The 23586-nt window shown below is 48.0% G+C and overlaps 1 protein-coding gene across 4 annotated transcripts in view; it reads right to left on the bottom strand.

The window, feature by feature from the left end:
- LOC146183955 (abasic site processing protein HMCES-like) overlaps positions 1–23586 on the bottom strand; it is a 61904-nt gene that overhangs the window by 13379 nt on the left and 24939 nt on the right. Inside the window, exons 5-8 of one of the 4 annotated variants that reach the window (XM_084609259.1) lie at positions 16632–16706; positions 8197–8259; positions 6469–6609; positions 272–387 (exon numbers count right to left, since the gene is read on the bottom strand). In XM_084609259.1, coding sequence (XP_084465385.1) covers positions 272–387; positions 6469–6609; positions 8197–8259; positions 16632–16706 — 395 coding nt within the window. The remainder of the gene's footprint in view (positions 1–271; positions 388–6468; positions 6610–8196; positions 8260–16631; positions 16707–23586) is intronic. The other 3 variants (XM_084609260.1, XM_084609261.1, XM_084609262.1) reach the window with 3 other exon arrangements.

Raw genomic sequence — 23586 nt, 5'->3', positions numbered from 1 at the left:
TATGCTATCTTACATTCTGTCGCCTTGGACACTTGCAACGTCTGGAGTGAGTACACGTCTGTGGCATCAATCAAGATGGGATTTCCAAGAAAACCTTTAAGAGTGCTGCTGCTTTTCAACCCCACACAGCCTGCTACCTGATCACAATCAAAAATAATGCAGGAAAGAGGCAGCCCTTGTCTAAAGTACTCTGTTACATCCAAGGGAAGTAAATGGGCTCAAAGGAGTCAAGTAAAAAGGAAAAAAGAAGAGCAGAAAGACTTTTACATACTTCTGAGCAACTGGAACCACGCACTCCCTGCCACTGTTGTAGACTTCTTCAACTATGTCTGACACTGCATGCCAGTTCAACATTGAGGGGAAGTTGTCCAAGCAGGTGGAAATTGCCTGTATAAACGAGAAGAAAAAAAAAAGTATTAGTGCATTAAACGTAATGTGTAGCTTCCAATATGCTGCTACTGAGTGACTAGTGAGAAAATATACAACGTAGACCTCTTATAACATAAGTCACAGAGGCCAAGAAAATCCACAATGTCACCAGGACAATCTTTTTAGAGTTCAAAATAAACCTGCTGCATAAGTGGTATGACTTTACATTGAGTTCTACGGGAAGCAGACAGGTGGCCAGCAAAAAAACGTGTTATAACTGGTCCTGCATTATAAATGGTTGCGTTGTAAGTGGTCTACTCTGTATATCCTTTTTATTTAAAATCCTAAGGGCTTTTTACCCTTGCCTGAGCCAGACAGCCAGCACTGAGGAAGTACAATAGAGAAATAAAACCACTACACAACTTTTAAATGAAGAACCCTATCGTGCTAGTATATTACAACCTCAGTGTGACAAACACTATTGATATTGATTAGTGAAGTTGCCTGGCCAGAGTACATTGTGCGCAGAATTTCAAATGCTGAAACACCTCTACAGCACCACTATGGATAGTAACACAAATGCACAAGCCACAACCACACCCCTGAGCACCAAGCGCCGCCTGAACTTTGCTGGTACCAAGTCGCCATTATGCACCGCCGAGTGGTGAGCTGTGGCCTTGCAGTCATAAATAAATCTTGTCAGCCATTAACAGATCTCAGTGAATGCATTTCTGATGCTTTTGCACATTCATTTTTCAGTTTTTTTTTTTTTTTTTGCAATTCCATGAGATGAACATCAATGTTCTACTTGGTCCCGTCACAGCAGGGCACACTGGGCAGTGCTAAAGCAAACACTACTACAGTAGAACACCTTCGTAGTAAAGTCATTGGGACGGGCAAAACTCTTTACTATATCAGGGTCTTTACTACATCAGTTGTTGATGACACGGCCCTGAAGATGCTGTCTGTTAACTAAATGGCTACTTACTGAGTACATTTTGTTGCTTGCCGAAAAAATCTCTAATATACCTTCCACCTCTCGTATCGTCTTTCCGTGCCGTCTTATCAGTTATAAAATTTTTTGTTTACATCTTGTGGAAGTACCTCTTAGCATGAGAGCAACATGGCTACGAATACAACCGAGTTTGATTTCATGTAAAAACCAGCCTTTCATGAGCACTGCGTCGTCTTCGCTGTTTGTCTTAAAAGGCAATAAATAAGAAATGCGTGTGGCAGTACAGCGCTGTAAAACCACACGCACTTCCTTTCCCTATTTCGCACCGCACTTTCACTTTTCTTCACTTTCTGAATGGACCGCACTGCCTTCTTTCCATGTTTGTAGACAGCTTTACATTTTTTTCCTACGCGCTGCATGCTTTCCCCATATCTCCAAGACTTACGTAAATTTGGCTTCTCCTGAGTGTTGCTAAGCCTGATGGTAAAGCCATTTAAAAGAACACTGTTTGTTTTTTTTTCGTTTTTTTTTTCTGTAAAAAAAGATGCCTCGTGATTCTTGGTAGGGTGCATGCGGCGACGTCTTTTTACGGGACGTCATCGCCACAGCCAGACACACTTTACTATAACTGATTTTTACCAAAAATGTCTTTACTATAAAGGGGGGAAAATGTACAGTTGTCTATAGAAGATGAACTGGGTCTTCAGTTTCACTTTACTATGCCATAACTGAACTTTTACTATATCCGAGTTTACTATAGCGGGGTCCTACTTATTGACATTTATACAGAGAGCAATAAAACTGCTTAAAAAATATTCCTGCAGAAATGAGGCTGATCCCTTTGTAAGAGCACATTTCCCATTTTCAAAACATTAATCATAAACAAAAATTAGTCATAACGATTACCATTCTAGGTTAATACAATTATAAGTTTGTACTCTTTCCAGAGGGTGAGGCCACTATTAGCCTGAATGGTGATAGAAAGGGCTTCATATTGATAACAACATGCTCAGTGGTCACATCACTTGCAACAGAGAGGCATTTAGGAATGATCAGAGAAATATTAAAAATAAAAGACGGACGATATACGAGATCCACACAATCTGGCAAAGGCATGTTGCCCAGAAGAGCAAGGTGCCTTCTATGGAAGGGTGTCATAAACCTGCAAATCTGCTAAGATAATATGCTGCCACTGCCTTCAGATAATGTTGCAACCAAAGCTCATGTGAATAGCAGCAAATAAAATGATTTTGCAGCCTTTCATTACCTCTCATCTGCTGAGGTTCACCAGTACTACACATCACAAATGCAATGCGATGGATTGTTAATGAGGAAGGAAATCGGGAACGTTCCTTGCGATTTTCCCAGCAGTGTACACGTGCCTTTGCACAGAAAAAAAAAGGCAGATTACAAGGGAGAAGTGCATCCGTCTAGCACAGCTTCTTGTTCCACTGATATTCCTCTTTAGCATCCCTTCAAGATGGCGGCTTAGTTTGGTTTAGAGGGTTCAACATCATAAAGTGACATCAGCTATGAGAGCCGCTGTAGTGGAGAACTCTGGAATACTGACTGCCTCAGGTTCCTTCATGTACGTCAACACTGCACAGCACATGGGCACCCAGCGTCTCACTTCCATCGAAACTCAGCTGCAACACCTGGGATCAAACCCACATCCTCCAATTCAGTACTCAAACACTAACCACTGAGCTAGCAAGGCAGGATGGTGAGCACCCCGCCGCAGTGGTGCAGTAGTTAGGGCGCGCGACTTCTGTGCCCAAGGATGCAGGATCAAATCCTGGCCGCGGCTACTACTTTTCGATGGAGGCGAAACAATGCGCCAGTGTGCTGTGCTATGTTAGTGTCTCCGCCGTCGCACGTTTATTTGTCAAAAGCTGCCAGGCGACTTTAAACAACTAAATTTCATTTCAGCGATTCATTATTAAGAAGAGAATGAAGAACAGCTACGCCCTAGAGCAAATGGGATACGCTGACCAAACGGCCGTATGGTTTGACATGCCAGTGGTGTACACCGTCAACGAAAAAGGTGCGAAGGAGGTAAAAGTGCACTCGGCCGGATATGAGAAGCAGCACATGACGGTGATGCTGTGCTGCACGGCAGATGGCCACAAGCTGCCCACCTATGTAATTTTCAAACGGAAGACTCTTCCAGCTCGGGAAGTGTTTCCTAGGAATGTGAACCTCCGCACTAATAAAAATGGATGGATGACGAGTGAAATGGTTGAGGAGTGGATAAGAATAGTTTGGGAGTGGCGTGCAGGGGCCCTCCTGGCCAAACATTCACTCCTCGTTCTGGACTCGTACCGTGGCCACTTAAAGGCCCACTGTCCAACCTTCGGTCGAAAATATTTTCTTCCTCGGTCACTGTGAGAATTTGCCCCAGAACGCAAGGCCGCAAAATGTTTTTGAAAAGAGTAACTAACACCGCAGTTACAGCCACTGCGATCACCCGATTCTGTAGTGTTTCTCTCCTCCCGTTCCCTCGCAAAGGTTTTTCACTCTCCTGCCCTGTCGTCTAGCCTCCTCAAGACAAATTCCCCTTCCTCCTCCGCGTTTGGCGGGAGGAGGGGCCTGCCACTCCGCCTGCACAAAGAAGAAAAAAAAAAAAGAAACGGGCGAGGGAGCGCGCGCCGTTGGATTCAGTCCGGCCGTGGCGAGGGAAAAGCGCGCAGCGAGCGATAGACACCCATCCTTCACTCTCAGTCAGCGAGACAGACCACTGGACGTCGCTGCCGACAAATACGTCATAGCTGCGGCTCGACGAGCCAGAGCAGGGAAGCGGGAAGGTGGCTTGTCGAAGGAGAACATGAGAGAGCTTTGATTTGTATTTTCATTGCTTTGTGGCGCATGTGTCACTGCAGCATTTTGCACAGACTATCTCCGGTACCTGATCGAAACACTGGGCTCCATTGCTTAAAAGGTCCTTCCTTGGACAGTGGCCATTTAACTGACAGCGTAAAAGCTGTGCATGCCAAAGCTGGTACTGACGTCACTATCATACCTGGCGGCATGACAGGCCAGTTACAGCCTCAAGATGTATGCCTTAATAAGCCTTACAAGGATCGGCTGCACAAATACTATGTGGATTGGCCTGGTTAAGAGCTCGAGCTTACACCAACAGGTCGTGTAAAGCGCGCATCGCTGGGAGTCGTGACCAGTAAGATTTCTGCAGCCTGGTATGATATCCTGGAAAGCCTGGTTGTGCGCGCATTTCGCAAGTACTGCATTTCCAATGTACTACTTGATGGCACCGAGGACTACGAGGAGCCCAACGATAAGGAAGTCAGCGATGATGATGACGACTGAGCAGGATAATGTAAATAAATGTCGTTTGCGTGCTGTACTTCTTGTTCACAGTTGTTTTTTCGGTCGGCCTACAATCGAGGTAAGCTTTTTTTTTTTTCAGTAGACTAACTTTCGGGTCTTGGCTTAGAATCGTGGCCGGCCTAGATTCAAGTAAATACGGTATGTGCATATATGTGTTTTTCCAAGAATGGCAAGTCACAACAACACCAGAGCAATAGGGATTTAGATGTGCCATTTATATGGCATAGTTCACTCCTTAGCCGCAGTAGACTTTTTCAGGCACGGCAAAGTTGTAAGTAGCCTTTTTAAGCAATGGCCACGTCTTCCGCTGAGACAACAAAGCAGTTATTATAGAAAAGTGTGAAACACGCTGCCACTGACTGAAGGAGCGTGTTAAAATCAAGGGTGTAAACTTGATTCGTGAAGCACGTCTGGGAGCAGGAAAAATTGCCTTTTGGAGTATGTTTGGAGCAGTTTCGAGCACATAAAGTAAGGATATATAAAGTTTAAGCTCGCACAAATAGCATTTTAGAGCAGTACAGAGCCCTTAGCTTATACGTATACGATTCAGCATTATTTATTTATTTATACCTCAAATGCCCTTATGGGGTATTACATGAGGGGTGGGCTGTTACAGTTCATTGGCGAGTCTTTCAATGAATGCTTTTAAGTGTGCTGGATGAGCGTGATTGTCGGCAGGAAGGCGATTCCAGTCCTTTGCTGTCTGGACGAAAAAAGCATTTAGATGTGCAGTGGTATTTGCAGATGGCGGGTATACTACTTTATTGTGATCAAGTCGATGGGATACGCAGTGACAAGGCATAATGGCACAGTTTCCTAGTGATGAATGATAAAATTTATGAAAAAGGCACAGTCGTGCTATTTTGGGGCGTGATTGGAGAGAAAGGAGATTAGATTTTGTCTTCAAATCAGTAACACTTGAGTGATATGAGTAGTCTGAATGAATGAACCTTGCTGCACGATTTTGGTTGGATTCCAGGGATTCCAGGGGGAGGGAAAGTTAGACTGGTGAGGGTCCCAAACTGCGCATGCGTATTCCAGTTTGGGACGGATGAGCATTATATAGGTCAGCAGTTTGACAGAAGGAGGCGAAAGTTGCAAGCTACGCCGTAAAAAACCAAGCGTGCGATTGGCGTCATTAGCAATGTTAGAGACGTGAGTAGACCAAATGAGGTAACGGGTAATGGTTACACTTCCAGATAGTTTGCAATTCTTAGTTATTTCAGCAAAATGCACTGTGCATTAGTAGAATAACTCTACCAAAGTATCCTCAGCAGTTCCATCAAACACACAGCAACTTGAATGATGATGGTAACACTAACGGCCCACAGAAAAGCAGAGGATATAGTAGCAGCACCCAGGCTGTCCTCACGTTTCCTGTACGCTGTCTCAAATACTAAATTCATCATTAGAGCATTACATCTGGCCACGTGGTCCCTCAATATACATAACACGATAGCTGCTTGGAAATAATGCTACCATGTAAAAGTAGCCGCAAAGAACAGCCATAGCTTTAAAGTCAAGTACAGTAAAAGCTCATTAATTTAAATCGTAGGGTTCCACAAAAGGTGCGAATTGCTTGTAGTTCGAATACCGAATGGTCCCCATTAAAAACTGAGAAGAACCACTCGCACTACGACAAATGTATCTGGGAAAAGACTGGGCAACGGACTATGATTTTAGACGAGACTGATTAGCGCGACAATTGCATTTTAGTTTTTTTTGCATTTCCATCAGTGCTTTACTGCATCCACACAGTCGAGAGAGTCAAGGCAGAACTGCTGAAAAATGACAAGCACCTCCCAGGCATTATTCATGGTGTGACGCAGGACTGGCGTTGCCCCCTGACAAGCAGCTTGTGTCCCGTGTGAGGAGGCTTCACCACATAATGCGCTGAGCGGAACTTGACAAGCATGCATTTCCAAAGCAGCAGAAGGACCCTGTAGACGCAAGCACGAAAAATGTGCAATGTGAAAATGTGCACGAAAAATGTGGCTGTGGTCATGCCAATAGTTGCCGTCGTTGTGGACTGGTGCAAATGGCGCAATGCTGACACGCGCACATGAGAAGTGCCTAGTCAACTCCGCCGTATGCAGGTGAGGTTTGAGGAGTGCTATTTTGATGAGCGCTTACAGTGCCAATCGCACCTGCCACATCCTACCTGGTTCAGCCTCTCGCCCTCGCACATCGGTTCTGCAGAACTGCAAGCCCCGTGATGGCTCTCAAACACCTAAACGCTATTGCGAACTGCAAAAACACTGCTTGGTGTCCTAGTGCACGTGTGCTGCACGCGGTGCAGTTATGCAGGCTAACCTGACATTACTGTCGTACATTTTTTTGTCGACCTCCACGAACGCAGTTTTTAAAATGGAGAAGCGCTTGCTGGGAAACAACTGGCACAGATTTCACCCCTTCCTAACATCCCCACTGTTTGGATCAGTCCCAGTTTAGCAGCCCTGAATAAACCAAAATGTACTCTCTTCTCTATTTCCTCAAATTTCCTCATCTCCGTGCACAGTCACAGTGGCCGCCGCTCAGTGCACATGTACTATACTCCCATGATGCCATGCTAGATATGGACGCATGGACAGGCATGGAAGCAGCTCTGGTGCCAATGGCCGCTGATGCAAGCTTGTGGGTTGCGTACAGTCAAGCTGTAGCCAAGCAAAATATTCATAGGCAGACAGAAACCAAAACTGCTTTTTTTTAGCGTATGTGCACAATGTTTTTGCATAGTGTAGAATGGCACCAGAAATCAATAAAGGTGCAACTTGCTGTCTATGAAGCAAGAAAGCCCAGGGAAATCCTTATGACAGACCATGGTGCAAATGGCACAGAATTTCCACACCGGTAAAATTCTTGATACTTTATTACAAGATATGTTTAACGCCTGGTTAACATTAAAGAGCAAGTAAAGCATCAGCAACAGGCGTTCAACCTATTCTTTCAACATCCACTGGCAATGAAAAAAAGCGCACCACCAATCCAGCCATCCTTGACTGCAGCTGTGTAGTTGAAGCGGTGAACATGAAACTATGGTAGGCTCATAACCATGTGCAGAAAGCAGAAGTGGGCAACCTCATGGGGTTTCAACCTAGCCTCATGAGGCTGCCTACAAATCAAACCAGCCACTTCATCACCTGAAGCAACAAAACGACACTGAACGTTCATCAATCCGCTATGAACTATAGCGAATAAAGGTAGGATCCTTAGAGGCAAATTTGTCGCTACACAGTGTGGGCAACCCTAATACAGCGTTGAACAGATGTGGGCAACCTTGCAAGGTTGAGTTTGCACACCTCTGGTGGAGAGAATACTGGTAGTAGTCGCCTGCTTGAGCGTGCAGCTTCTATGGCAGAGTATCTGTAAGTTGCCCCCAAACATAACCACACTAGGCAATGTTGGCAACATTCACTTAGCAGTTCACACACACACACAGGAATATGTGCCCCTGTTCAATGCTTGGTGGAGACGGTACAGCATTAACACCAATCTGGAATTGGTTCAGCAGCGTGCATTGCGCTCACCTCCTTGGACGAGCGCCCAGGGTCCAGCCAGGACGACACCGCTTCTTCACCATCCAGTATCATCTGAGAAGGATCCACAGCAGAGCACAATTTGAGAACCTTGAAACCCTTGGGTCCCATTTCAAAATTAGCAATGGCACATGTCTCTTCATCATCGCATGGCTCTTTCTCGTTTCTCGGGTCCAAAGCGAGGATTAAAAAACATGCAACTGCATACCTTCCACTTTTAAGGCACTGTACCCAAGCACTGTGCCACAATCTCACATTCCTTTCAAGTCCCACAAGACCTCATTTCTCGGTTTACAAGTATCTGTCAATAAGCACAGACAGTTAAACTGTTTGCTAGCTTAAATGGCACTCTCATGTCTATGTAGCTCACCATCTGTGAATGACAGGAGCACAGCTGTCCAGTAGGAAAAGGAAAGTCTGTGTTGCCTGTTTCCACATAACAAAGGCCAAGTCAAGAGAATGTTCCCAGTTGGCAATCTTATAGAGTATTTCTCCCAGTGGTGATGCAAGCACTGGCAAAGAAAAACTAGAATAATCAAAAAGGTTCCGTCTGTGGGGTTTCTTTCATTACCGCGAGAAAATGGCCATTTTTCATAGGTCTTGGAAGATTTTTTTTTGCCAGTACAAATAATATTGCAGCACACGTTGCAGCAATGGAATGCTCTTTCCAAAAACTTAAGTTACAAAGCAAAAAATCTATTAGGGAACATACAAAAAATCGAAAAATTGTCATTTTTGTGGCAAGTTAATAAAAATAGGATAGAAGCATACATTATGAAGATCAATGACCCAGGAACACTGCGTAAAAAAATAAGCTACCGGTACAACGCCGTTCTTCAGCTACATAAAAAGACTACAGGTGGAAACAGCCTCTTTTCTCGTTCCATGCGCTAAAGCAGTTCCAGGTTTTTGTGAGGCACCAAACCAAATTGCTGTGAAGTGGCTGTAAGGGCTAGGTTGTGGGGATACACGTATATCCCACTCTCCTTACTAACCAGCGACGAGCGCGGCAGAGTCACGAGACGACATGCGCTCACCAGGAGAGGGTGAGGGAGAAGGCACTTAGCGCTTCCCTTGCTCCCCATACAATGCTACGTCACAGCATCGTGCTGGTCACTTAGGGAAGGGTGCAGTCCATACCCGAGGAGGAACTGCTTGCTTTTTGCCTGGCTCAGAGAAGCAGCCGGTTACTTCTCGGTATGAGAGGGATAAAACTGAGGTTCGCGCGATGGGAAGAGCTCTCTCTTGCCTCGCCTGCACCCGGAGACCCTCGACGTACTACCCTGGCCTTCCCTTGCCCGGCCGACGACCACGACAACCTGGTGAACTACCCGAACTCTATTTTATCGGATAGAACATTCTTCCGCAGAGTGTGTTTATGCGTTATGTTAGGGTTAATAAACCGTCACCTAGCCTGCTCAGTTGTTGCCTATTTTGTCCGGACCTGCCGTGGCCGCGACTCTGCGCCACAGGTTGGGGACACGTGTCGCGCACAATTAATGCCTGCGTGTAGTTGGCACGGGAGCTCGCTTTCCCCGCTGGCTAGGCGTAGCGTGACCCCATAGGGTATACATGCTGGGCATATGGCGAACCTTCAGGAATGCGTTCCCATGGAATAAAACCATCCGGACCGAGAGTCAATGGTCACTAGTGAATAGCTGGCGCAATTTTCGGGTAATTATCACCACTGAACATCGTCAGATAACAAAGCCAACAATATTGACGATATTTAACTTCCTGGAAGTCTTTTGATCACAAAAATTTGATGTTAATGCTACATTACAAGTGGCAGGTTTTTTTTTTTTCAAATGTGGCCACCACGCCCCCTCACGCAACAACGCATGCACACTAGTTCTCGAAAAGGTCCGTCAAAAATCAGAACGTTTTCAGAGCGAAAATTTTGAACTGATTCTACAAGTGCAGTGCACAGACTAACTACTGCGTGGTACCAGGTCCATGAGAAACAATTCCAATATGTCGAAATCGTCTATTTAATACACTGATCTGAATAGGCGCTGTAACTAAAGAGTCAACGTCCCAAAGCGATACAGGCTATGAGAGACGTGTTAGTGAAGTGCTATGGAAATTACAACCACTTAAAGTTCTTTAACTCTTTCCCTACAGCGCCCACTGAGTATTGTTAGCCACTATTGATGACTTCGCGTGGCGACTTTCAATGCTTCCGCATCGCTCACGGACACGCTATAATATCTAGTGTGTTGTCGGATAACTGAAGTTTCGATTTTGACGCTGTTCACATTTTTCCCGCAAAGCAGCTACTTTTGAGCTAGCTCCGAACACGCGGCAGCGTCTCAGTCGCATGCAAGAATGACGGCATCCATGCGGCTTCGAGAAAGCGAGAATGGCGGCTTCGAAACATCGCAAATCACTACACACTATCTACGATCGATTTTATCGATGACCCAAGCAGAAGCGACTCTGAAGATGCTGCCAATTATCGTCAGAATTCAGTTCCGGCCCCGCTGATGACGAAAACCAGCCCAGAACACCAACGGCCGCACTCCAGCCTGCTAACTATGATTTCACGAGCAAATTTTGAACCTTTCCGCGTCGATGATGATGATTCATTGACCATCCCCTTTGTGTCGGGTGGGCACCGTATTGGTGCCCCAGTCGCAAGAAAGAAAAAAAACAACAAAGAGTACACAACAACACACATCTAACACGAACAAAATTCTCAAGGCTTGCCTACTGCAGCCCACCAATCGGCGAGCCACCTTTTGACTGTCTTCACAGCGGCTGTTCTTGCAGCGACACTCGCGCCTCCACCGGGAGGATCATCAGGCGTGTGAAAATCTAGCGCCTGTGCGAGTGTGGTGTCCTCTGGAAGCATTGGCCGGAAACTCGCGCACCGCACTACATTATGTTCAATTGTTTCGGCTTCACCACCGCACGACCGACACTAAGTGCACGAGATCGTTTCGTCGTGCCGGCTTCGGTATGACAGCGTTCTGAGAGCTCCTACTCTAGACTCAAAGAACAAGGCGCTGCCGACGCTATTGTTACAGAGATGGTCCTGACCGATGCACAGAGTGGCCTTCTCTTCCATGCTTGCTCGCTACAGGACGCGTTCAGCCTCGGCTACCCGTTCGCGCACCTCGGCAGCCCATTTGCCTGCAGCATCTGCAGTGATGGGGTTCTTGAAAAACCCAAACCACTTTTCTAGTTGGTAAATTCGGGCTGTCCAACTCGTCCTGAAGCAGATCACCATGAAATAATCACAGACACGACATGTCCATCGCCCGCGTGCCATAAATAGAAGTCGGCCGCGACACCGTAACTTGCTGGAGGCTTCGCGTGCTTCGAAGCTGGACCATCTTAGGTCCCCCTGCAGGGCCTCATTGACAACCCTTCCATGACAACCAAGTGTGATGCGCCCGACCTCCCGCTGGCGGCGTTCTAGTCAAGCGCGCGTTGTCGCTGACAGGCAGACAACCGCATTACAGAATGTCAGCCCAGAAACATGAACCTGCTTCCAAAGGTCCCACACCATTACATAGCAGTTCCAGCCCCACAGGCATTGCCTACGTAGGATCCCTTGGGTGCGAATGGCTGCTTGATGCACTGTCCCTTCATGGTGATGGTACATCTTGCCTATTGAGCAGAATGTGATGCCCAGGTACCTGTATTCTGTAAGGACCTGCAGAATCTCCCTGTCAAGCATCAACACTGCACCAGCACTCTTTCCAGCGAACTGGACAATGGCTGTCTTCTTCGTGTTGAACCTTAGCCCTAGACTAGATATATAGTCCTATGGAAGATGTCCAGCAAGTCCTGCAGTACCATCGCTGACTCTGAAATGAGGACCAAATCATCGGCGAAGGCCAGGCCCGGCAGTCGACGGTCTTGTTCGGATCCACCGGTGGTATGCTGGAGCCGGAAGCCAAGGCTTGACTCAAGCGCTCGCTCAACACAGGATGCACAGATGATATATAGCAGAGGCGACAGAGGGCACCCCTGCTGCAGGCTCTTGGTAAAAATCAGGCAGGCAGAGACTGTTTCTCCAAAGCGAGCAGTGACCATGTTCTGCATGTATAGGCGTTCTACTGTCGACAACAGCTCCCTCGGCATATCTAACTTGGCGAGACAGCTAAACAGCGATGCATGGGGGACACTGTCATAGGCTTTTTTGACATCCAGGAAACAACACAGAAGCAGTCCCCCCTCGCGTCGTGCAATCTCCACGCATTGTGCAAGGACAAAGACGCCATCCAAGCGGCAACCAAGGCGGAAGCCATCCTGTAGTTCCCTGAAAATCCCCTTACCTTCCGCCCATGCACTCAGCCGTTCTTCAGCACACGGGCAAAGAGGCGATATACAGTCGAACCCGGATATATCGAACTCGAAGGGGATCGCGAAATAGTTCGATATATCGATAATTCGATATACAGAAATCGGCTTGTGACGGCACTTACGATGCGAAAAAACGATACCGTATTTGTCGCGTAATCAACCCACTCGCATAATGAACCCACCCTCTACTTTTGCACCCGAAAATTTGAAAAAAAAAAAAAATGCGTTAAGGCCAGCTCGCTCACATGCAAGCGACTGAGCGATCTCAGCGACGAGCGGCAGAGACAAAGCGAAAATTTTCAAACTTGTAGGAACTGCGTCCCTCTCACCGCTCGAGCACCGCGGCAGCTCAAAACAAGGTTTCTGTGTCGCCGCGGCGGCAGAAATCGCGAGCATTTTCGCTTGCATGTCGATGGCGCGTCAGTCCGTTTCGGTCGCCTCAGCCACAGCTCATTGGCAGCGTGCCAAGATGCTGCGCGGCGATAACGTCAGGGCGCGCTTTTATCTTTGTATAGCTCCTCCGGTGGCGGGGAGCAAACTTGGCAGAGTGCCCGTGATGGCTTGATTGCACAAGCCTGGTTCGATTTATCACGCCGCGCTTGGGGCGGGCGTTATGATCGCAGCAGCTGACCGCGTGCTTTCGCTGATTCATACATGCAAAGATAAACGATAAAAAAAAAATAATAATAAACATCCCCGCAAAAAAAAAAAAAAAACCTGCCGCTTCTAAACGCCCGCAGCCGCCATATCTTACGCTATGCCGCGCGTACAGCACAACAATAAGAAAGGATGACTCGCAAAAAAAAAAAAAAAGCGCTGCTTCTTAACATCCGCAGGCGCCGTAGCCACGTCAGCCGCCGCGCCGCCGCACGCAGAGGGTTCGCAACACACGCTGGATAAAGCGTCCGATGTCTGTCTGAAAACGGGCTGAGCTGCCTTGGCGCATGCGTTGCGCGTGCTGAAGGAGAGAGATAGCTCGGCAAAAGAATGGGCACACCCACGCACATGGCTTGCAAACGTCATGTGCTGGCGCGCGGGAAACGACAACTGCAGAACTGCGGAATGGGCGCGGCGCTGCCCAGACCAGCCGTCGCCGAATTGTCCCCTCTCATTGCTTCCACGCGTGGCTAGAAAACGTCACGCGGCAAACGGCCAAGGGTGATGCAATCGTTTTTGGGGAAGGCACACTTTCCAGTGCGTGGTGCGGAGTGAAATTGAGTTCGGTGAAATTGAGTTCGATATATGACGCGGCTTTCCTATACTTTTACATGGGATTTTCAAGGGGATATTTCGTGAGCTCGATATAACCAAAATTCGATATATCCGGGTTCGATATAACCGGGTTCGACTGTACCACGCTGGTCACCGTTAATGGCTGGTAATCCCATATGTTGCCTGGATCGCCTCCACGTTTAAGGATGAGCACAACCCTGCCCTGGCGCCATTCAACAGGGATCTGTGCTCCCTGAGTAATGTCCGTAAATGATGATGAGGCTATGTGCGGCAATAAAAGTGCAATTCATGCTTTTGGTGACCATGTACAGGGTGATCCAGTTCTAGCTATAACACGGCCACTGCCTTCAAAGCATCATTGCGTCCGACTTGGCCAGTCCATAAAGCTAGGCGGCAGGCAATGCGAAGCATCACCTCTGCGTTCCACTGTGCATATATCGCTTTGCTTCGAGAAGCGTTTGCATCCGACGCAACGCTGCTTTGAAAGCAGTGACTGTGTTATAGCTAGAAGAGGATCACCCTGTACTTTTATAACAAAGGTAAGTTATGCTTGAAAGCAATGTTTTGGTTATATTTACATAGCTGGCATAAGAATCCTGATTCACACCTATTTAAATTTGCTTTTAGCACTCCAAAACAACTGCGAAGTTGGGGATGTGATAATTATGTGGGGGGGGGGATAATTACTTCGATAATTCAAACTACACAACTTCGTCCGGCTAAGCTCCATAGAGATATGTGTACAAAAAAAGCCCGTTAATTCGAACACGAGTTGGTTCCGCAACGGATAAATTGAACAATGCACCACCGTGTCTGGGTGGCTAAGCACACAACACATGGCAAAAAGGAAAAAAAAAAACAGAACAAACATGCTCAGAGAAAGAGTGGCATAGTAAGAGGCTGCTCATGTCAAAAACGGGGGCAGAAGATAAAGCCAGGTAAAACCATGGAAGATTGGGCTTGAATGGAGCCATGACAGGCGCGGTGGTGCCAGAGGGTTGGCGGCCGCGGCAGCCTGCTCTCTCTTTCGCGCAATCTCCAAAACTCGCAACTAAATACTCGTTAATTAGAGCCCTGTTAATTCGGCAATATAAATAAGCACTGTCGGCGCGGTCCCAATCAACGCACATGAAAGACTAAGACCTTTAGACAAGCACTATGTATTACGCAGCATTTTTGTTGTTTTTTGAGAGAGTCGCTCAGCCTTCCACCCATCAGTCATCAACAAGAGCATGCGGTCAGCCACGATCATGAGGCCGCATTTAGCATTGTTCACTTCAAAAGTCGTTTGCTGCTATCGTGTGTTGCAATAATTGAGTGGCAGTAGACGGCGCCCACCCCAATCGCCCATGGCATGATAAAGGAAACGTGCTGAAAACTAGGCTTGCACAACCGGACAAGTGCTGGCACTCTGCCAAGTTCGATTCCCTCTTTGCTAGAGCAAATGTCAAAAGAAAGACGAATCCCGATGTTATCGCTGCGCAGCATCTTGGCGCACTGCCAAGAAATGCGTCGTGGACCGTGGCGGCGCAAAACGTAGAGATGCCCTAACGACTGACGCTTTTTTTTTTTTAATTGTTAGTCAAACATTGGGGGTGGGTGGGTTCGTTACACGAGTGGGTTCATTATGCGAGTAAATACTGTATATTTACAGCAACGCAAGTAGTTTTTGTCAGTTTTTTCGAGGCCATTCGATAATTCGAACATCAGATAATTCGAACTTCTTTCCAGGCCCCGTGAAGTTCGAGTTAACGAGCTTTTACTGTATATACAAAGCGCATTCATTGTGTCTTCAGTACAGATCATCTTAAGCCTAGTAACAGCAAGCAAAGCAGTGTACAAAACAATCTGCACTGACGACAAGGGTACACTCTACTCTCATTTTTGCACCACAGACAAGCGTTATGATGAATTTTTTTGGCCCCTTCTTGATGCTCCCAGTGTAGTGCACCTAATCAGTGATACATGAATGGCAAAGCAGTGGCTGTCCTAGGTGGAGTCAACAGAATGACATGGCACTGGCATGTTCATACCACATGAAACAAAACACCTTGAAAAAAACCGTAGGTTTAGCATTTAAACTGTGCTGTCAATTTCACTGCTTGAGTATGTTCCTGCCTCACCAATAGTTAATGCCCAAATTCCTCCCAGTGGCACTGACACACTGCGAACTCCCACAGCATCAAAACATGGCCACTTTTATAAAGCGTGCCAGAAAAAAATACTACGTATCTGAACAGCCAATGAAACGGGTGCGTGTAGTATGCAAATACATCATTTGTTAAATATATATAGAGTATAATGAAAATTGTGCCAGGCACTGATTTTGAAATGGTGACAGATCAAAGCTGACAGATTTTTAGAAATAAACCTGCTTATGAACTAGATTATTTAGCCTAGTCGGTCAATGATCTGGTCCTATTTTCCTGGTTTTCGATTCATCGAAATTTTCCATGGGTTTAATGAAATTCATTGTAGCAGGACTTAATGGTAAAACCTTGACATATTGAGCATCTGCTGCGCTATGTGGGAGCATGTGCCTGCTGAAAGGTGCCCATGTATTTCTGCAGCCATGAAACTGCACTGTAAAGAGAAGGGTAATAATTGTGGTTTGAGTGTGGCGCAGGTGCATGTATGTGTGCGCGCGTGCAACGCCCCATTCAGATTTCACTGCAAACCCGGAGTTGCAAAGTGATGGCACAGAGCATGCCAATCCTTGAGAGGCAAAGAGCGCCAGATTCAGTACAAACACCTCTAACGGTTGAGGCCCATCATGGCTCAGCCAATTCCAAGCTCTACCAGCTGCCACAAAAGTGTGAATCACAAAATTTATCACATCGCGAAGCTGAGAAAGATTTGCAGAAGATGTATACACTCACGGGCACCCTGGGGTGAAGCCACTGAAGCCACTGAGGAGCATCTTTCGTCAAAATGCTGAACCCAAATCTACCAGCCTAAAGAATTAGAAGAAAAAAACAACAACAAAGAACATGAACATAAGCATTCATCCATGATGAACACAGCAGTCAACAAGCAACCAACTAAAAATCATCAAAATGTTGAACCCAAATCTGCCAGCCTAAAGAATTACAAGAAAACAACAACAAAGAACATGAACATAAGCATTCATCCACGATGAACACAGCAGTTAACAAGCAACCAATAAAAACTCATCAAAATGTTGAACCCAAATCTGCCAGCCTAAAGAATTACAAGAAGAAAACAACAACGAAGAACATTAACATAAGCATTCATCCATGATGAACACAGCAGTCAACAAGCAGCCAATGAAAACTATCAGACACAGCTACACTGTGAAAGTACGGGAGAAAATATTCCCCAGTAAGCAGCAAAGCACCTTCGCTGGTGAATACATTACCCTCTGCTATCAGCTCGACAAAGGCAGCTCAGATAATCTGCCTGCTTGGCCCCCGGCCACACAACACATGCCCTGTAAATGAATCAGTTTCATAAAACAAAACAAAAAAAGGCTTTGTGCATAAAGCAGCATGAACCACCTGGCATAAGCCGCTGCTCTGAGACAGCCGCCTGACTCGTAGTTGCTCGCATCTAGGCCAGGCCAGCAATGCAGACGGAGGCTGTGCCCTGCACCCTCCCCCTATTGGCCACAGCAGCTCACTGGCCCCTTCCTTGCATTGACTGCCCATGTGGTGGTGCTCTCCTCCTCCCACTCTGGAGTGGCTTCACTGCCTCACTGCTTGCCCAAGAAGACCATCCCTTTACACCTTCACACATGCAGCACACGCTGCAGAAAAAAAAATGCTTTTTTTCCACTCAGTGTGCAGGAGAGCAGTTGATGCCACATCCTTTCACCCCTGCCCCCTGGAGTGGACCACGTGGCCTCAAACACGAGTTCTTAAGCAATGCGCCATCTGGGTAACACTGGGTGCATAGGTGCGCGGCTCTCCATTCCTGCACGATTTTCTTGCATACAGCCCCGAAGTTCTGCCCACTGGCTCAAAAGCTGCTTCGAACTGCAACTGTTTTTCACCTTGCAGTGTACTTGCCAAGTGATACTCTTAATACACGTCTTCCAATGCATAAGACACTTCCCCCTATATATAGAGGCTTTTTTGATGCATTACAGCTTTTTATAAGAGATCCAAATAGCTGTGAAGCTGTTTGCACCACTCCCATATTTCATCTAGAAACATTGCACAAACGAAAATATAAAGCATATGCAAATCTCACACTGTTGCATAGGTTGCACAAGCAAAATGTGTTAAAAAATTGTGTACTAAACACCTGAAAACGTGGTAGTCATATTGACACATGCCATTCATAGACGACGAAGATTTGAACGGGCGATTCGAAAAAGACGACGAAGCAATACGGTGCTCCGCTTTTGTGCTGCCTTGACTAGCTGTTGGAGTTCTTCGGTGCCAGAGTGCCAGAGCGTCTTCTGTGTAACGCTACGTTACAAATCTGGTGGAGGAATTGCCAGGTATCGATCCAGTCCTGCATAATCAACCTGTCAATACGGAGCTTACCCCCGTACATCAACGCCTCGGCCGCCGCCTACGTGGAGAGCCCCCTGAATTCGGACCCCTTCCGGCCGCTACCAGGACGACGCACCCTCAGACGGCCGTAGAACCTGCTGCAATGACATCTGAGAGCAGGCTTCCCACCCACATTCTGTGTCATCAACCGCGAACACCCCCCTCTTTTCATGGCGACGTGTTCGAGGACGCCGAGGACTGGCTTGAGAACTACGAGCGAGTTGCTCGTTACAACGGGTGGACTGATGAGCGTAAGCTCCACAACGTGTACTTCGCCCTTGAAGAGTCTGCACGGACATGGTTTGAAAACCATGAGGCTTCCTTCCCATCCTGGGCAGCCTTCTGTCGTGATTTTAAAGCCACTTTTCCTAGCGCCGACCGCCGGGGGCGAGCAGAAGCTGCGCTACACTCGCGCAATCAGCGCCAGAACGAGAGCGTGCGTATGTTCTTTGAGGACATGACACGCCTTTTCAAGCGTGCACACCCCCAAATGCCAGAAGATAAGAAGCTGCGTCACCTGATGCGGGGCGTTAAACAAGAACTTTTCGCGGGACTGGTGCGCAGTCCACCGCGCACTGTGGCGGAATTTCTCAGCGAGGCAGCGACCATGGAGACGACGCTGCAACACCGAGCCCGTCAGTATAACCGTGATGTGAACATCATTGGGTCCGACGCACCCCCTATGCAGGTCGGCAGCGACATGGACGCATTACGAAATCTCATCCGTTCTGTCGTGCGGGAAGAACTGCAAGCGCTCCGGATGCGCTCCGTCATCGCCAATCTACCAGCGACCCCGTAAAAGTCAAGTATGGCAGCCCCGGGATCGTCGGCCCCTATGCTATCATTGCGGTGAAGCCAGTCACCTTTACCGGGCGTGCCCGTACCGCCGCGTCAACATGCGGGGTTTCGCCTCGGAGGGCCTCTTACCCTCGGAATGCAGAACGGCCTACTGAGATTGCAAGCGACCTTGCAGCGCGACAGTACCCCGTCACATCCGGTTACCAGGAGCGTCGGTCTACGTCCCCGACGAGCAACCGTTCGACAAGTCCCAACTTTTCCCGACGCCGCTCTCCCAGCCCTGGCCGGGAAAACTAATACCAGCGGCCTTCGGAGGCAGGGTCGCTGATGTCGGGAAATGTGAAGATCCTTCGTCATCGCCAGGCCGACCCGACGAGATTTCGCTTGTGTCAGGAAGCGACAGCATCCGGCATACTACCTCCGATTTGTTTGTAACGATTGATGGAGTGGATGTCACCGCGTTACTCGACACTGGTGCCGATTATTCAGTAATGAGCCGTGGTCTCGCCCGAGAATTGAAGAAAGTTTTGACACATTGGTCCGGCCCGAAAATTCGTACGGCGGGAAGTCACTTGATTGAACCTGCAGGCAAGTGCACAGCGCGGGTCGGCATCCGTGGTTTTGTGTATGTCGGAGAATTTATTGTGCTTCCTGAGTGTTCGAAAGACTTGATCCTTGGTCTAGACTTCCTGCAGACCAACGGCGCTGTCATTGACCTGAAAGAAGCGCGTGTTTCCTTTTAGACGAAACGAGCCGTGGCGCGCATTGAAAATGAAGATTCGGGTCTGAACGTTTTGCGTATAATCGACGATGACGTGAGGGTTCCGGCACGTTCTAGTGTGCTGGTTTTTGTAAAGCATGATTTGTTCCACGATTACGAGGGCATCGCGGATGGGCACCTTCCGCTACTACTCGAGAAGGAATTAGCCATTGCTCGAGGACTCGTACAACTCCAGAACAGTTGTGCTACTGTCCTCCTGACAAATTTTGCTAAGGAGATGCGGCATCTCGCCAAGGATACGGCTGTTGCCGTCCTTCACGATGTTACTGCCTTACCTCATTTATGCACCGCCGGAGCGAACCCTAAAGAAGAGGCCGCACCTTGTCATGCTCTGCAAACCGTTAAAATTAGCCCCGACTTGAGGCCCGATCAAAGGAATCTTCTCTCGGCTCTTCTGAGCGATTTCACAGACTGTTTCGCCACAGGCTCGAAGGTCGGTCGTACTCCTGTCGCCAAGCACCGCATCATCACCGATGAGACCACGTTACCGGTATGCCAGCGCCCGTACCGGGTTTCTCCTAAGGAACGTGACGCCATTAAAACGCAAGTGGATGAAATGCTTGCGGACGACGTGATCCAGCCTTCGACGAGCCCATGGGCGTCGCCAGTGGTCCTTGTCAAAAAGAAAGATGGCACCTTGAGATTCTGTGTCGATTATCGAAAGTTAAATAACGTGACCAAAAAGGACGTCTATCCGCTGCCCAGGATTGATGATGCCCTCGACCGACTATGCGATGCTAGGTACTTCTCCTCATTAGACCTCAAAAGCGGATACTGGCAAATCGAAGTGGATCAGAGAGACAGAGAGAAGACTGCATTTGTGACGCCAGACGGCCTATACGAGTTTAAGGTGCTTCCGTTTGGTCTTTGCTCTGCACCGGCCACGTTCCAACGTATGATGGACACGGTTTTATCAGGTCTCAAGTGGCAGTCGTACTTAGTATACTTAGATGATGTTATTTTCTCGCCTACTTTCGAGCAACACTTGGACAGGTTGCACATCGTGCTTCAAGTACTCAAAGGCGATCAAGCCTTTGAGTACTTTGAGGCCTTTGAGACAACTAACGATCAAGCCTGAGAAATGCCACTTTGCTTTCAAGGAACTACGCTTCCTCGGCCATGTTGTCAGTGCACAGGGCGTTCTCCCTGATCCCGAGAAGACTACCGCAGTGTCAAATTTTCGACGTCCCACCGACAAAAAGGCACTTCGACGATTTCTAGGTCTTTGTTCGTACTATCGACGCTTCATCCAAGATTTTTCTAAGATAGCTGAACCACAGACAGCACTAACCAGAGATGACATACCCTTCCTGTGGGGAGACAATCAAGAGCAAGCCTTCCAGGAGCTTAGAAGCCGCCTACACAAACCCCCAATACTCGCCCATTTCAATGAAGACGCCGCAACAGACATACATACTGATGCCAGCAACGTTGGCCTCGGCGCGGTACTCATTCAGTGGCAAGGCGGAGTAGAACGGGTTATCGCCTACGCGAGCCGAACACTCTCACGATCGGAGGCGAACTATTTGACAACGGAGAAGGAGTGCCTTGCGGTAATCTGGGCCATCAGCAAGTTTCGACCATATTTGTACGGACGACCCTTCCGTATTGTCAGCGACCATCATTCCTTGTGCTGGCTGGCAAGCCTTAAAGACCCGTCTGGACGCTTAGCTCGTTGGAGCCTCCGTCTTCAAGAGTATGACGTTACTGTTGTCTATAAGTCGGGACATGAACACCAAGATGCGGATTGCTTGTCACGCGCGCCATTGGACATGTCCACTGCAGTAGAAAACGCCGACGATTTTCCCTTTATTGGGGCCATTACTCAATCCCATATGGCTGACCTTCAACGCAAGGACCCGGAGCTGGCGCCGCTCATCGATTATCTGGAAGGACGCGGTGGTAGAGTACCACTTGTTTTTCGTCGTGGCTTGCAGTCATACACTTTACGAAGTGGAGTTCTCTACAAGCGCAATTTTGAAAGATCAAGAGAGACATTTCTACTCGTAGTACCTACGCACCTACGGCCTGACATCTTGAGCGCTTGTCACGACGAACCGTCCGCCGGCCACTTGGGAGTTAGTCGTACGCTTGCAAGAATTCGGGAGAAATACTATTGGCCGAAATTATTACCTTCAGTACGATCTTACGTTAAAACCTGCCGGGACTGTCAATGCCGAAAGACTCCACCCGTGAAACCAGCTGGATTGCTTCAGCCGATCGCTCCACCACAAACTCCATTCCAACAAGTGGGAATGGATCTTCTTGGTCCTTTCCCGAAGTCAACTAATGGAAAGCGTTGGATTGTTGTCGCGACAGACTACTTGACCCGATATGCTGAAACCGCGTCGCTCACAAATGGAACTGCCACCGAAGTAGCAGAGTTTTTTGTCCACGACATCGTGTTGCGTCATGGCGCTCCGGCTGTTATCATTACCGACCGCGGGGCAGCTTTTACAGCCCGCCTGACTAAGGCTGTACTGAACCTTACACATACTAGCCATAGACGGGCCACGGCATACCACCCGCAAACTAATGGCTTGGTGGAACGGCTAAACAGAACTCAGGCCGACATGCTGTCTATGTACGTGGATGTAGAGCATAAGACCTGGGATCAAATCCTCCCATATGCCACGTTCGCATATAATACGGCACTTCAGGAGACGACGCGGCTCACACCCTTCGAGCTTGTCTTCGGCCGTCGAGTGACCACTCCACTGGATACAATGCTGCCCGTATACACCGACGACGGACATGAGCTTGACCTGGACATTGCTAGTTTTACTCAGCGTGCGGAAGAAGCGCGGCAGCTGGCGAGACAGCGCATATACCTACAACAGCAACTAGACGCTGACCGTTACAACAAGGGACGGCGCTTCGCTGCCTACGAGCCTGGAGACTATGTCTGGATTTGGACGCCCGTCATCGTGGGCTCTCTGAAAAATTGCTGCGTCGGTACTTCGGCCCATACCGTGTCCTCCGCCGTCTCAGCGACGTTACTTATGAAGTTGAATCCGTGACCCAAGATCCCTCAAGCCGCAGACGACGCAAGTTCACTGATGTTGTGCACGTCGTCCGGATGAAACCCTACCACGATCGCCCCGCTGACTAATCTCGAGACTGATGGCGCCCCGTTTTGTGCTGTGGTATCCCATACCAACCTAGCATACTATCTGTCAGCTCATCGCATCAAGCAGCATTTGCAGCATCGAGGCGATGCTGCCAAGAAGGGGGGCAATGACACATGCCATTCTAGACGACGAAGATTTGAACGGGCGATTCGAAAAAGACGACGAAGCAATCCGGTGCTCCGCTTTTGTGCTGCCTTGACTGGCTGTTGGAGTTCTTCGGTGCCAGAGTGCCAGAGCGTCTTCTGTGTAACGTTACGTTACAATATAATGTCAGACTATCAGACTATATGTGCTTCTGCGTGTTTGGCTGCCCACTGAGATGTTCAACACAAGCTTCACTGCTCCTTTTATAGTCATATACATGACCTCTCATGTGCCATATTCTTGCATCTTCTGTTTGTTTCCTTAAACTCACTACATAAACATGCATTAAGAGCCTAGCACTGAGTGTGTGCACATGTTCTAGACATTTTGTCCACTTGGTTTGCAATATAACCATGCACTGCCATAAGCTCTGTAATGGATTGAAAAGCACTCAGAAATAATGAAATTGGCCAGTATTGACGGGGTATCACTTTGTTAGCAAACAGCCCACTCTCACCAA

This window comes from Amblyomma maculatum, chromosome 7 (assembly GCF_055883805.1).
Source record: "Amblyomma maculatum isolate TAMU_Amacu chromosome 7, ASM5588380v1, whole genome shotgun sequence".
Taxonomy (NCBI): Eukaryota; Metazoa; Arthropoda; class Arachnida; order Ixodida; family Ixodidae; genus Amblyomma; species Amblyomma maculatum.
This window is presented reverse-complemented; position numbering and strand designations above follow the sequence as displayed.